At 37.0% G+C, this 13,736-nt stretch overlaps 1 protein-coding gene across 1 annotated transcript in view; it reads right to left on the reverse strand.

The window, feature by feature from the left end:
* The window catches only part of LOC126251439 (mucin-17), a 138,742-nt gene that overhangs the window by 17,310 nt on the left and 107,696 nt on the right, over positions 1–13,736 (reverse strand). The window contains exons 10-14 of the mRNA XM_049951863.1: positions 12,727–12,825; positions 12,041–12,200; positions 7,141–7,281; positions 3,584–3,756; positions 3,095–3,296 (exon numbers count right to left, since the gene is read on the reverse strand). Coding sequence (XP_049807820.1) covers positions 3,095–3,296; positions 3,584–3,756; positions 7,141–7,281; positions 12,041–12,200; positions 12,727–12,825 — 775 coding nt within the window. The remainder of the gene's footprint in view (positions 1–3,094; positions 3,297–3,583; positions 3,757–7,140; positions 7,282–12,040; positions 12,201–12,726; positions 12,826–13,736) is intronic.

The raw sequence follows: 13,736 nt of genomic DNA on the forward strand, positions 1-13,736 counted from the left end.
TAAAAGTAGTGAACACAACACATTTTATTATTAATAATTTGTCATATTCACTGTCATATTCATTCTAAGAAAAATGAGACAAATAGGATTATAGGTCACAACATAATTTAAATTATGGCTGTAACCAGTGCCTTGTTTTATTCTTTATACCCACAGTGGACACAATGCAATTATATTTTTCCCCCTAACTATTCAAAATGATTTGTTATATCGTGTCCTCAAACAGACCTACTATGCACTAAATACTGTAAGCACCAACCTGTAAACCTTGCCATGCAGCAATGTGAATTTTGAAACAAATGAGTTTATGATTCCATCACTGGGTGCCCACCGATCAATAGGCAGTGGGAATTTTAAGGAACTGAGGAGATCATTTATATCTCACACTTGTTAAGATCAACAGAGGAATGACTGAAGGAACAAAGATGGAAAAAGAAATCATCTGAGATCTTTTTCATGGAATCAGCACAGCTTCATCTGAAATGATTTGGGGAAATCATAGAAATTTTATATTGAGACAGTCAGACAATTATCCAAACTCTTCTCCACCCAGACAAAAATGGTAAAATTGGTAACACTGTTATATATACCAATTTCCATATCTGTCAGCTAACTTTCAGTGAAAAAGATAGTATGAAAACAAAGGGTTCCAAAAATGTGTAGAAACAGTCTACAGACCTATGTTCACAGTCACACTGCAAAGTTAATAGTCCAGGCTGTAGGTGGAGAAGGGCATGTAGAAAGTATTCCAAACTTAATTCTACTTTACAGTGCTGTTTGTGGGTATTCTGTGGAGTAGAATCTGAGTTTTCGATTTTTAGGAACTATGCTAATATGATAGGGGCTGAAAAAAAACCTTGAAATTTTCGGCCATCATTATTTCACAAAACAGCACAAAACACAAGTTTTTGCCTTATAAATTTCATTCATCAAAAATTTTCTGAAAATTGTGTTAGGTGCAACATACATTCCAAAAGTAGAGGTTCTCGTCCGATTTTCTTACAGTTGTTCAATGTAAATGTTCATTGATGACTTCTTATTCGAGTGACATAAAAATGCATTTTTTGTGGACATGCTGTAATTCGAATTATTTTTGTGGTGGTAGTGAGCTAATATGGCAAGTGCTTCACATGCAAAGAAAGTTTGGCAGAATAGTAAGTTATTGTAGTTAAAAAGAGAAGAGTTGCTATGCTTGTTGCCTCCAGTGTCAAATACAAAAAGCCTGAACATCGACAGTTATTGGAAGGAGCAGAGGAAATTACTGTTCACATAGCTTGTCAAACAAAATTAAAACAATGAGAAACTGTTTTTGGTCTCATTATGTCTTGAACATGACACCATTACAACTTCCCCCAACCCAACTCACTCGGGTACGTCATCTTTATCATTTGATTTCAACAACAAGTGCTTCTCATGTGAGGAAGAGTTTACTGAAGAGTTCTGATGTGCAATCCCATGATCAAAAGTAACAATCCCAGAGATAGCAAACACAATTTTGTCATGTGCAAGACTGAAAGGTGATGAATGGGAACAAAAAATTTACAACTGTATGAGCATGTTGGATAATACAGACACAGATTTAACTGCAGATAATGTGGCATATCAGCAAAAGTGTATTCATAGTTTCTACAAAATATCTGGAAATATTCGTTAAATACCGGACAACCTACACCCAATATAGATCACACCATTGAAATTATATTCACCTTTCCCAAGGAGAACACTGACAAGTGCCAGTTTTCCCTTTGACAGTTGCTTGACGAGGTACCTGAAAATTCTCATCCAGAAGTTAAGCACATGAAAGACAAGTATAAACATGACAATCATCTTTGATTCACCCAAGAGAGGAAATATTGTACGTTTCAAGAAAACTGGCCACAAAATTTTGTCAGACAACTGATACTCTAAGGGGAAAAGAAAAGAAGACACTCAAGAAGAAATGGCTCAAATTGTGAAAACTGCAGGCAAAATTATTTTAGAAGATACCCGCTCTTAAGTGTCCAGCACTACTGCTTACCCTCCCATTGCTAGTTTTTTTGGTGATTCCCACCATGTTGTCCCCGAGACAATGCATCTCCTCCTCCATACAAATCGGGTTCACTGGAATCACGAAAGAAGAAATGTCTTGCTGTGGCACAGGTCAATAAGTTAGCCATGCAACCAAAATTATTCTTGTCTCCCATTTTAATTGGGGTTGCCACATAAATTTACAAGAAGTTAAGATCCAAACTGCTTCTAAATCTCCTAGCGATGTTAGGATTTTCAGCTTCCTATGACAAAGCTTCTAGGTTTGATGGATCATATGTGCTGCAGGCAAAGAAAGATGTAGTTGGTAAGCCAGCCAATCCATTCACGTTGTTCATATGTGACAACACTTATGTCAAAGCGAACATGCTGGCTGGTAAAGGCACATTCCACACCCCAAGAGGAACAGACGATACATTTCAAAATAATGGCATATCTAGTCACAGTCAAGTACTATATAAGGATGATTCGAACACAGCTGGTAGTTCAAAACTCAAGTCTTAGTCTTATTTAAAACACGGAGGGACCGCACTGAAGGAAAACACATCACATATCAATTGAGAAGAGAGAAACACTCTCCTCCCCCCCCCCCTCTCCCCCCCCTCCCTTTTTTTATACAAGTCAAATTTGAGGAGCCATGAGAGTTAAATCTTATTTTTGTGAACAATTTAAAGTCATAATCCTTCTCTCTTACTAACAGATCTAGTCAATTAATTTATTGGCTCTGAGCACTATGGGACTCAACTGCTGAGGTCATTAGTCCCCTAGAACTTAGAACTAGTTAAACCTAACTAACCTAAGGACATCACACACATCCATGCCCGAGGCAGGATTCGAACCTGCGACCGTAGCGGTCTCGCGGTTCCAGACTGCAGCGCCAGAACCGCGCGGCCACTTCGGCCGGCAATTAATTTATTGCAATTATATCAAATATAAGATGCCGTAACTGTGGTTGTCATTATAGTATCTACTGCACAAAAAAAACATTGCTCTAAAGTTTTAATTTTTCTGCATATCATCATATTTTGGAGCAACTGCTCACAGATATTGTATGTAACAAAATTCTCACCTTTCCTTCACCACACTTTGCTCCATTTGGTACAAGGCCTGGATCAACTTCATTGAGACCAAGGTCAACAAGGGCAGTTCTGCATGGGATAAGGCTTCCACCAGCATTTATAAAGGAATGTGCCAGCCTGGCCACTGATTCCATTCCAAATTCAAGCTTCTCATTCAGATGCTTGCAGTGTAGCATTCCACAATATATGTCTCTGAAACAGTGAACAGCAACAGTAATAAACAAGAAAAAAATTTGTGATAGTAGTGTGGCTGCCACAATACTGTAAATTTTTGAGTACCATCAACAAATATGAGTGCAAAAATCTGCTAAACAAATGGAATATATTGCAAACAAAGAAAATATAATATGAGATTTTGAAATCAGATGTTGGAAGCAAACAGAAGTTAAAATTCTGCTTACTCTCACCGTATTTATGTATTGGAAATAAAATACACACATTAATGACTATATATGTACAAAAATAAAAAAGTAGCTTACTCTTTTGTGCATTTGTGAAATGAGCGGTTCAAGCGATCAAATCCACAGTTGCCATTTTGATTGCCTTGTTCATTCATTTCATAACATTGCATGTCAGAGCTCTTCCCTGAGGGGCCCCACAGCAGACGACATTGATCAGAATGTGTACGGCAAGAACCTTGATAGCAAAATGCCTGCAAGAAATTTCCCATTACTATGCACAACTGTTTCATAAGTTACCTGAATTATATGAAGACACCACAAGAACCTCTGATGTAGTATCTGCAATGCAGCACAGGAAATTTAAATAAATGACTCAATTAATGGCAAGAACCCAAGAAACAATAATTACCTGTTCCAAAAGAACATATTTTCATCCTAAACTAACTGGTGCAGTAAAGAGCTATAATTGCACTTTATAAAAAACAAATTTACAGATCTGCTGTTCCTTCTCCTGAAGCTCCCACAACAGATGGCAAATATAGGCACAAGGATTACTTATTTTGATCGTGTGTTGATATGTACAATTTTTGTTTTGCATTAGCTAAAAGAAGTAACTGATTGGGCTACCCAAGCTCATATAAATACATTAACACAATCTATTTTTCTTCTGCATTGAAAATCTAATAAACATTCTACAACTGAATATTTCCCAGACATACAAACAGTTAGCAGACAAAACATAAAAATCTGTAACCTGCCCTCCCCCCTTTCTCAAAAGTTGTGCTTTAATCACAAGAAGGTTGTTGTCAAGAAAAGGATATGAGACCAAAACAATCATGCCTTACACATATTTGAAAATTTTGCTTTTACTAATATATTATCATATAATAAGATAGATAAGGTCATATCAAAAGAAAACAATTGTGCTTGGTGCCCAAATGGATTAATCTAAACAAATATTGTTGATACAGACTTCTGACAAAAATTAACACACAGCAGTAAGGAAAGTTTCAATACCCGAGACTTAGTGTAGGTTACTGCAAGGTAGAATGATTTTAGTTAGTTCATGACTGCATGTCTATTGCCAGATAATAAAAAGTGAAACAAGCCTATGCATGTTCAGTTATAGTATTTTGTGCAGCCAGCAGCTATTCATTCAGTATGGCAATTGACTGTTCCATTTCTTTTCCAATTTTAAAAAACTGATCAAAGGCAAGTTCTGTATCACCAGTTTGTTTTATGCTGACATGTGACAGCAAATGAAAATACTGTACCAGAGATAGATAGATAGATAGATAGAGAAAGAGAGGGGGGGGGGGGGATGCAACACAAGAGCAAAGAGGGGAGCTATGAGTAACTGCCCAATTGGTTAATACCGTAGGGTGGATAAACGTTACCTGTAATTAGGTCCAGGCAGGATAATGGAAGTTAAATCAAGCAAAACTAAACAACCACGGACCAGAAATGCAAAGTTGTGAAGCTGCAGCAACAAATCAGTGACGAGCATGCAAAAGTTTGTTCAATAAGTGAAAATTTTTTTATGTGTCTAGCAGTGCACGTAACATTTATCATCTTAACAAATTAATGGCATTTCATTCCATTTGGTGTGGTTGATTTAATAGTCAACCATTACCCCACAATCACCACAGATAATGTATGTCTAATGCAGTCAGCCATGGAGTGGAATTCAAAGGTTGCCTTGCTTTGACTGTTCAGCTGAAACAGTTATCTTTGCCTTACTGAATTAGTAACTGCACTCTTTACCACAACAGATACCAGCTGGGCAAGCCGGTTTGGATGCATACACATCAATGCATTTGTCACTGACGGACTGTCATTTTATGGCCATAGATCCACAACTGTGCATTTCTGACCTACGGTTCTCTAGAAAATTTTGCTCAATTTGGTGCCCCCTACCCTGCTCTCGCCATTTTACCAGGTTGGTTTTCTCTGACCTATATAACAGGCACCTCCAGCAATAGTCATCGGTGCATTTTCTATGGTGCTACACGAAGATTTGCAATTTCATTACTGCAATATGGGTAGTTGGAGCTAGGACAAACTAGTATTATTCATTATGTGTTTCATTTGAAGCACACTATCAGCAAAATAATGTCTGTCTGTTTCTAACTACAAAAAAAAAGTGTCTTTAAAAGTGAATGCCCATCTGACACAGATGTGTCATATTAGTCTCATGTGATAACTGGTTTAATAATATGTGCTGGTGAGAGTAAAACATGAATAATAACCAGTACAGTGGCAGCGATCTGGAATATTTGTTCTATGGCAACTGTACTCAGACAGCATGGCACAGAACCACACATGAGATGGAGCAAGTTAGTTAAGAAGGATGTAATGAACAAATGCTCACCATGTCAACCAGTGCAAGAGGACACTGGAGCAGACTTTTCTTTTAAAATCGCAAAGCACATTATGCACAGACATATTTTTGTGTTAGTGATATGGACAATTAAAAATCACATTATTTTGCAAAATGTCTTGAAAGTTGTACTGTCATGGGCTGTACCAGTACTAGGATTATAAGGCTTGCGCTGATCAGCCTCTCAAACATTCATGAGGAACAACAGACATTGAAATATTGGTAAATATTTGTTCACTACTACTTGATAGCTCAACTTGCCCCATCTCGTGTAGGAATTTGCTCTGTCTCCTAGTGCCATTCAGCTGTGTTATTTAGTTGCTGATAGAGTACTCATTATCCTTCACACCTGTCATAGTTAACACACTCTCTGTTGCAATTCCTCTTATGTCTCTCATTGTCCTCACAAAAGGTAGGCTCCTCTCAACCTGAAGTCTGAATGACCTGGCTCCCATTCCCAAACTTCCTAGCTATCCTTCCTTTCTCTTTGAGGAAGAAACTAACACAGTTAAAAAAGTACACAGTATGCACAGTTGTGTACAATTATAATACATATCAGCATACTTCACGCAATCCTGTCTCAAATACCACACTATGAGCAAAATATAAGCACATGACATTTGTCTTCCATGTGCCACTGTTTAAGTGAAGTGGCCTCTTGTTTTCTTCCTATCGTATCTTACTTCTGCATACAATTCTGTGCATGTTGCTCACTGGCAATGTACTCAAATCATCTAATACACAAAAAAGTTGCTGAAATCTTCAGAATGATTACTAAAATTCTACCTCCTAAAGAATACTCTCTTATGACATAGCTATCAAAATTTCTCTGGGGAACAAATTACTAATGTCCAAATTTTGATGAGTTAGCTGCTATCTTCATGAATATACAGGTAGCATTCCATATGCATGTGACGAACTATCTTTTTCAGTATTTTAGTAACCAGTTACAGTTTTCACATCTACATCCATAACCTGTAAACTACTTAAAAGTGTATCCTAAAGGATACTTCCCACAATACCACATATTAAGGTGTTTCCTGTTCCGTTCAAGTATGGAGCACAGGAAGAATGGCTTCTTAAATGCATCTTGGTATTTAGTAACAGCTTTTCTATATTTGTTTCATATGATTTCTCTAAATGTTGTTTACAATGGTACTTTAACAAAACACTGCCATCATTACAGAAATCACTCTTCTACTACTGCATGCCAAATTACAATTCACAACACTAAAATGTAGTTCCTTGAACTTACTTTTCCCCCATCACACACTTCCCCATCCATCTTGTACACGTCATCAGGACAATACTCTGATTGGCCTGTGCAGTATTCTGGAAGATCACATTCATGGTCAGCAGAACGACACATTGTCCCTGCCTTCATTGGATGACATGTCTTGAAAGACAGGAACAAGTATAATTTATTAATCAAAACTGTACCAAACTAAATACTGTTTTGTAAAAAGAAAATGAAACACTGACAAATTGTAGCACTGTAATAAGAGCAATATAGTTTCTTATAAATAAGGAAAATGCACAGCAACCATCAACAAAATCATGTTTTCTATTTCATCCATAAAAAGAAAGAAAAATTAACTGGTGGATGTGGATGAGGGAGGTGGGTAGGAGGGGGAGAGAAGATGTAAATGGTCTTGATCTCTGAAGTTATTCTTCAGATAGCGCTATATAGCAACTGTGAGCTTTGAAACAATTGTGTATGAACACTAACCATTCAGCTTGATACTGTTTCAACATTTAAAATAAGGTCAATATTTCATGAAAGTAAACTGATACACTCAGTTCAATTTAATGGCATTAACAAATATACAGTCACTCATATAATTTTTCTAAGTAAGTAAAATAAAGTAAGTAAAAATGTTGACATCAATCCATAATCAGTCAGTGAGTAGTGAGCGGAATATGGAAATTCCACACAGTGTCCTGGTAAAGAGGCCGTTATTTGTAAGTGCCTTCCTACATATCATACATATGACTGATAAGTGCTTGCACAATATACTGTTGTGTTTTTGTTGTTGTAGATGAATACACAATTAAAGGAACAGGAAGGGTGAAAAACCAGTAACAGAACATAACCTACCCCCTCTTGGATAGCACAAAGGCTACCTCCAAATAATGTTCCCATCCAACAACAGATAAACATAAAATGTGGCACTGCAGAGAGGTATGATATTTAAAGGCAAGACACTGATCCATAGTGTGATGATCAATAAATTTATAACAGTCTGCTCCTAGATTAATTTTTCCACCCGAGGACAGATCACCATCAAAATGTGCCACTGCAGAGAGGTTTGGAATTTCAAACAAGACACTGTTGCTTGGTCTGATGATCAAGAATTTTATCAAAGGACTAGATTAAATTAGATTTACTCTGCTCATCTTGCCAGTCTACATCTACTCTCTGCAAACCACAAGGTGGTGCATGGCAGAGGGTACGGGTGATAAATCAGAGATGTGAGTACATTAAGTTAATTAGGTACTTTGTGGGTGGCTGGTTTGAAATTGCTTTACAAATAAGAAACTACCCTGTATGTAGAAAAAGACTTTAAATGCAATAAAAATGTGTAGAGTTCAGTTGTCTTTATGAAATAAGTAACAGTGACTAAAAGGGATAAATGAAGTATTTTATCTCTAAGCACATAACGCACACATTTTCTTTCAGATTATGTCTTACGATCAAGGAGGTGTTGCCACAAGTATTTTTTTAGAAACAGAATGCAGGCTGATTAAATCTTTCTGGGTTATCAGCCAAGTGACACTGTCACCTTGAAGCAATCATCCTCAGATGAAATATTCAGGTTTGGTAGGATGTGATTTTTTACTAGACCTAACACTCTTCTACCAATGAAGTATCAATGGTACCAGTATTTTGTATCTAGAAGGGAAAGTTATAGTCTGTGGTGGTGGTGGCAGAAGTCCAAGTATCACATTCTGGTGCTGTATGGCCATCCTGTCCTCTGCCTGTTGTGAGGGTTTGCCCGCTTTTATTTCTTCATTGATTGTCTTCGGTGTCGACATACTGTCTGAAAAAATAGGGGATGGAAGTGCGGTACTGTCTACTGTAAATGATGTAGCCGACAGATGCACAGTTGTGTTTCACAGTCCTTTATTTTCACTCTTCACAGCCCCCCCCCCCCATATTACACAGTTATATGGCCAGTGCACTATTGTTTAACTTTCGATTAGCCTCATTAATAGGTTGCAGGCAAACATCCACATACTGCTACAATAGTTTACTGTTTAACATCTACGAGCACTAAAAAACATAACCACATAGCCCACAGTTCTTTCGGAATAATCAGGTACGTATGGAATAGACACTGTCATTGTTTTAACACAGTGTCTAATTGTGTTACACTTATTTCACAGTTAAGCTGATGCATTGTTGTTGATATAACCAATACGGGTTCCTCGTCTGAAATTCGGCCTTAGACTGACTGTCTTGGGACCAAAAATCTGGCCCTTATATATCATCACAATAATAGGCACTGAAACTACACATTATTTGATGTTTAATTTGCAGAAATTACAATTAAAACTTAACTCATTAAATTAATTGAATACATCGAAAAGCTGGTTCTTTTTAACGGTTTCTTCTACTACAAGGGTTAAGCTGAATTACGAGGTATGTCCACAAAGTAAGTTCCGTTTGGTTATATAAAAGACATGTGTACACATACAGAAAAAATATTTATTGTACAAAAATCTACATCTGTTAAACTACTTTTCTACATAGCTTCCGAAATTTTGTAGGCACTTGTCATAGCATGGCACAAGTTTTTGTATCCCTTCTTCATAGAAGGTTGCCGCCTGTGTATTCAACCATGTGGTAACATGTTCTTTCAGCTCGACATCACCATTGAAGTGTTGACCACCACGGACAGATTTGCGGAACTTCCACAACAAAGGCACTAAGTGTAAACTTAGGGCTGTGCTTACTCTTCTCTTCAATTGTGTGAACCAGTTCATCAGTAACCCCGATGGGTGTCCACTTCATTCTTCATTGTGCACCTGATCACGTCCTTCATTGAACATTCTGACCCATCTTCTTCTGATTCCTTCTTCTGGCTTCTTCTACTTGTTCTCCTGGAGAACACATTTTTTCGGATCGCCAAGTAGCCATTCTTATAAAAGGTTTTTGATAGGTGCTGCAATTTAACAGGCAGGCTTTTCTTGTCACATGTGGCTTAAGTTCTGTGCACCAGGGTGGTGAGCACAGAACTGTGTGACAGGTCTTGATGAGCCCTAAGCTCCTCAACAATCTGTGTCAATATGATACTGATACAAGCCAAAACACAGATCCATATATAGTGAGCCACAGACTACATACCCAGAAAAATAGAGGAGACACATTTATAATATGTGTAAGAGAAAATGGCAGCAAAACAGCCTCTACTAAAAAATGTGGATGTGGTCTTTAATTACATCTTAGTGTGAATTAATGCAAGAAACTGGAGTACAGCCTGACACACAAATTCAGAAATTTACACCACACATCTTTTAGTACCCAGAAGACAACAGTCTTAATGGGTTACTTTGTGAGGAACAAATGTGGAAGGGCTACCCGCTGACTCACACTGCATACAGAATGGTGGGTCCAAGTCTGTTACATTCTGGGTTACGTGTTTTATAAGTAACAAGAAGACAGACTGACTGACTGCCAAGTCACAATATTTATGACACTGTTGGTCAGGGGCGATTCTAGAAGTCGATCAAGTGGGTGGGGTGGGGTGGGGTGGGGTGGGGGTGGGGGTGGGGGGTAGTGGAATGGAATATTGCTTAAGAAAAGGAGAGTTGGGGATCAGCCACTGACAAATTCGTAAGATTTGGTGATTTGGTGTTGCTTAAAGTAGTTTCTCGTAACTGTTTTGGAGTTCAGGGTAAAAAATGTGTATTAATAAATAATAAGATGCCAATTTTAAGTTAAATGATATTTACTGGTTTAGGTGGTAAGCTATCTGCCGCTCTTATTTTTTTGGAGTAATATATTCGCTGATTTCTGAAGTCATTTTATCCAGTGTAATATGATACTGCATTGGGAGGGAGGGCTATAGCCCCCGGCGTAGGGGGGGAGGAGGGGGGGGGGCTATAGCCCCCATAGCCCCTCCCTTGCCATCGCCCCTGATGTTGGTAGGTGATCAGTATGCAAACTGATCATGATGAATCAAGATCCTAGAACTTAGAAGTGCTGAGGCCTGAGCTGAGATTGCTGTGAGCATAACTTTGATAAGGTTTAGCACTGTCTCCCCTAACCCTTTAGCTACGGCAGGATTGTTGAAGAGCTTAGTGCCACATGCAAGTTTCTGGAATGCCGTTACTCTAGCATCAGTGAAAGAATATTTGGAGTAGAGAACTGAAGAAACTTGGATAATAACTTCAGGTCTTTGGGGGGGGGGGGGGGGGGCGTTCGACCAGTTCTGTCACATTAAATTTGCCAAAGAGCCTTAAGAAACCCGACTGCTTCTATTATATTTTCAGGATCAGTAAATTGCAGTACCTTATAGAGTCTGAAATAAGCTAGTAGAATTAAAAGAGAAGTTGAATAAGATCAAATGGGATGTAGTGGAAGTGCAGTAAAAACCAATAGCCAAATGGAATTAAAATAAGATCATATGAATTATTACAAGGGACCAAATCAGAGAGGCATTTCAGGTGTTTTTATACAGGAAGATGAAAAACAATATTACAGATACTGGAAGAAAGAATAGCAAGACACTCATAAAAAGAAACGCAAATTATTGTATGGAAATCATCAAATGTGCTCACATCTTGATAATGGGATAGAAAACCTTTCCGAAGAGTTACAGAAACTGAAATCACAGCATATCCCATAACAATATGGTAGTGGAGGATCTTAATGCAACAGTAGAGAAAAGCCAATGATTTATCAGTGGGAAACATCACAAGAATTACCAGAATTGACTGAGGTCACATGACAGAAGAATTTACAGAGAAGAACAACATGCTGGTGCTGAAAACAATATTCCAGAAGAAAATGAAAATAAAATAGGCTTGTCATAGATCACATAGAATTTAATATGAAATCAACTACATTTTATATATGTCATGGTTCTAAGACAGTTTCAAATTGTAACTGATCATTTTACTAGTAAAATGCTTGTGCACATGTTACTCACCTTCAGATCACAACATTCCCCTGTAGCACAAGAAGCATTAGAGAAAAGCATACACGTTGTGGCATTACAACATGGATTGTCACAGTGTTCAGGTAATCCACAGTCACACTGCTCTCCGGCTTCCACAAATCCATTGCCACATACTGGGCCATCAAATAGACTGCAACAGCAAAAAATTTTGCGATGTGAAGTCTTTCAGTATTTTCTTTATAATATAATAGTATTTTGTTGGTGATGTAAGTACATAGTATTGGTAGTCTTCTCTGAACATACTTTCAAATTAAAGAAAAATTATTGCACACAATGAATTGAAACAAACAAAAAATTGTAACATAAAATCTCCAGTATCCCTTTAAATGCTGACTATATACAAGTGTGCATTCTATAGAATCAATGACAAAGGAGACAAAAAATTAATATCATAATTTAAGTTACTTCAGTATTAATGTACACTTATTATAACCGACTATCAGAACTGCACAAAAATCGTGCTTTCAAGCATAGTCTAATTATCTTCTTAAATCTGTACATTTGATTTTACAATAAAATAGTAGCACTTCCAAAACTAATATTATGAATATAATATTCTCTTTTTCTTCAAAATAACAACAGAGTTAAAGGTAAATGGATAAAACAATAATGTATATAACAACCTTATAGAAACACTCAAATTTGTGGTCACTTACCTTTTAGGTTTGTTTCTTAAGCAGTAATCCATACCATGCTCAAATGCTAGAGCTAGGTACTCCAAACTACATGAACTCCAGTGAGTTGGACTCATTGAGCTAGAACGTAATGATTATTGATTAGATCAGTGCTGCACAAAACATATGAAACCAGATCAGTCATAAAGGACAATGAATTCCGAAAAAAATTACTTAAAATGGTAACAATACTTGAAAATGATTAAATCAATTGAAATGCTGGTTACCCAATTACACATTTTATTTAAAATAAGTTAATGATATTTCTGCTTTGTTTATACAATTTTACTTAATGCTTCTCTGAGAGACATAAGAGATAAAAAGCTGAGAAAATGGAACAGAGAAGGCAGTTCTTCAGTAATACTGAATACAATGAAGTCCATCTCTGCAGTTGAGTGACCAGCACATCTGACTGCCATGAGGAAGATCCAGATTCTATTCATGTTACTCTAAGAGATTGTTTCCTCTGTGGTAGGACTGGAATAATGGTGCACCCAGCCTCATGAAAACAACTGAGGGGCAGCTCCATGGTCAAGAAAACTGATGACAAGTGGGAGTGGGAGGACACCACATCCCTCTAGCTGCATACGAATGATGCCACTGTATTGTGACAGACTGATATTCAACTACTGTAGTATACAATACACCTGATTAGTTAACAATACAATGCACAATGATTTTTTATTACATAGTTGTATATTTGTGGTCATGTAACAATAGTTTAAATAATTTTTTTGTTCAAGTCTTATGAAATTACATGCTGCAATGGATTAATCACAACGAAACAGTTATCTCATTCCAAGTATTCAGTAGTACTTGAAATGCTTTTTGTTGTAAAGTTTTAGTATTCATGTCACAAACAATGAAGGGAATTAGTGTACATAATTATTTTAATTAACATTTTTATATATTTGTATAGTAATTGTTAAACATATTTATTTTACTAATTTATTACAGAAAACTTTTGTAATTGACAATAGATTTTAATAATA

Source organism: Schistocerca nitens, chromosome 4, assembly GCF_023898315.1.
Source record: "Schistocerca nitens isolate TAMUIC-IGC-003100 chromosome 4, iqSchNite1.1, whole genome shotgun sequence".
Classification (NCBI taxonomy): domain Eukaryota; kingdom Metazoa; phylum Arthropoda; class Insecta; order Orthoptera; family Acrididae; genus Schistocerca; species Schistocerca nitens.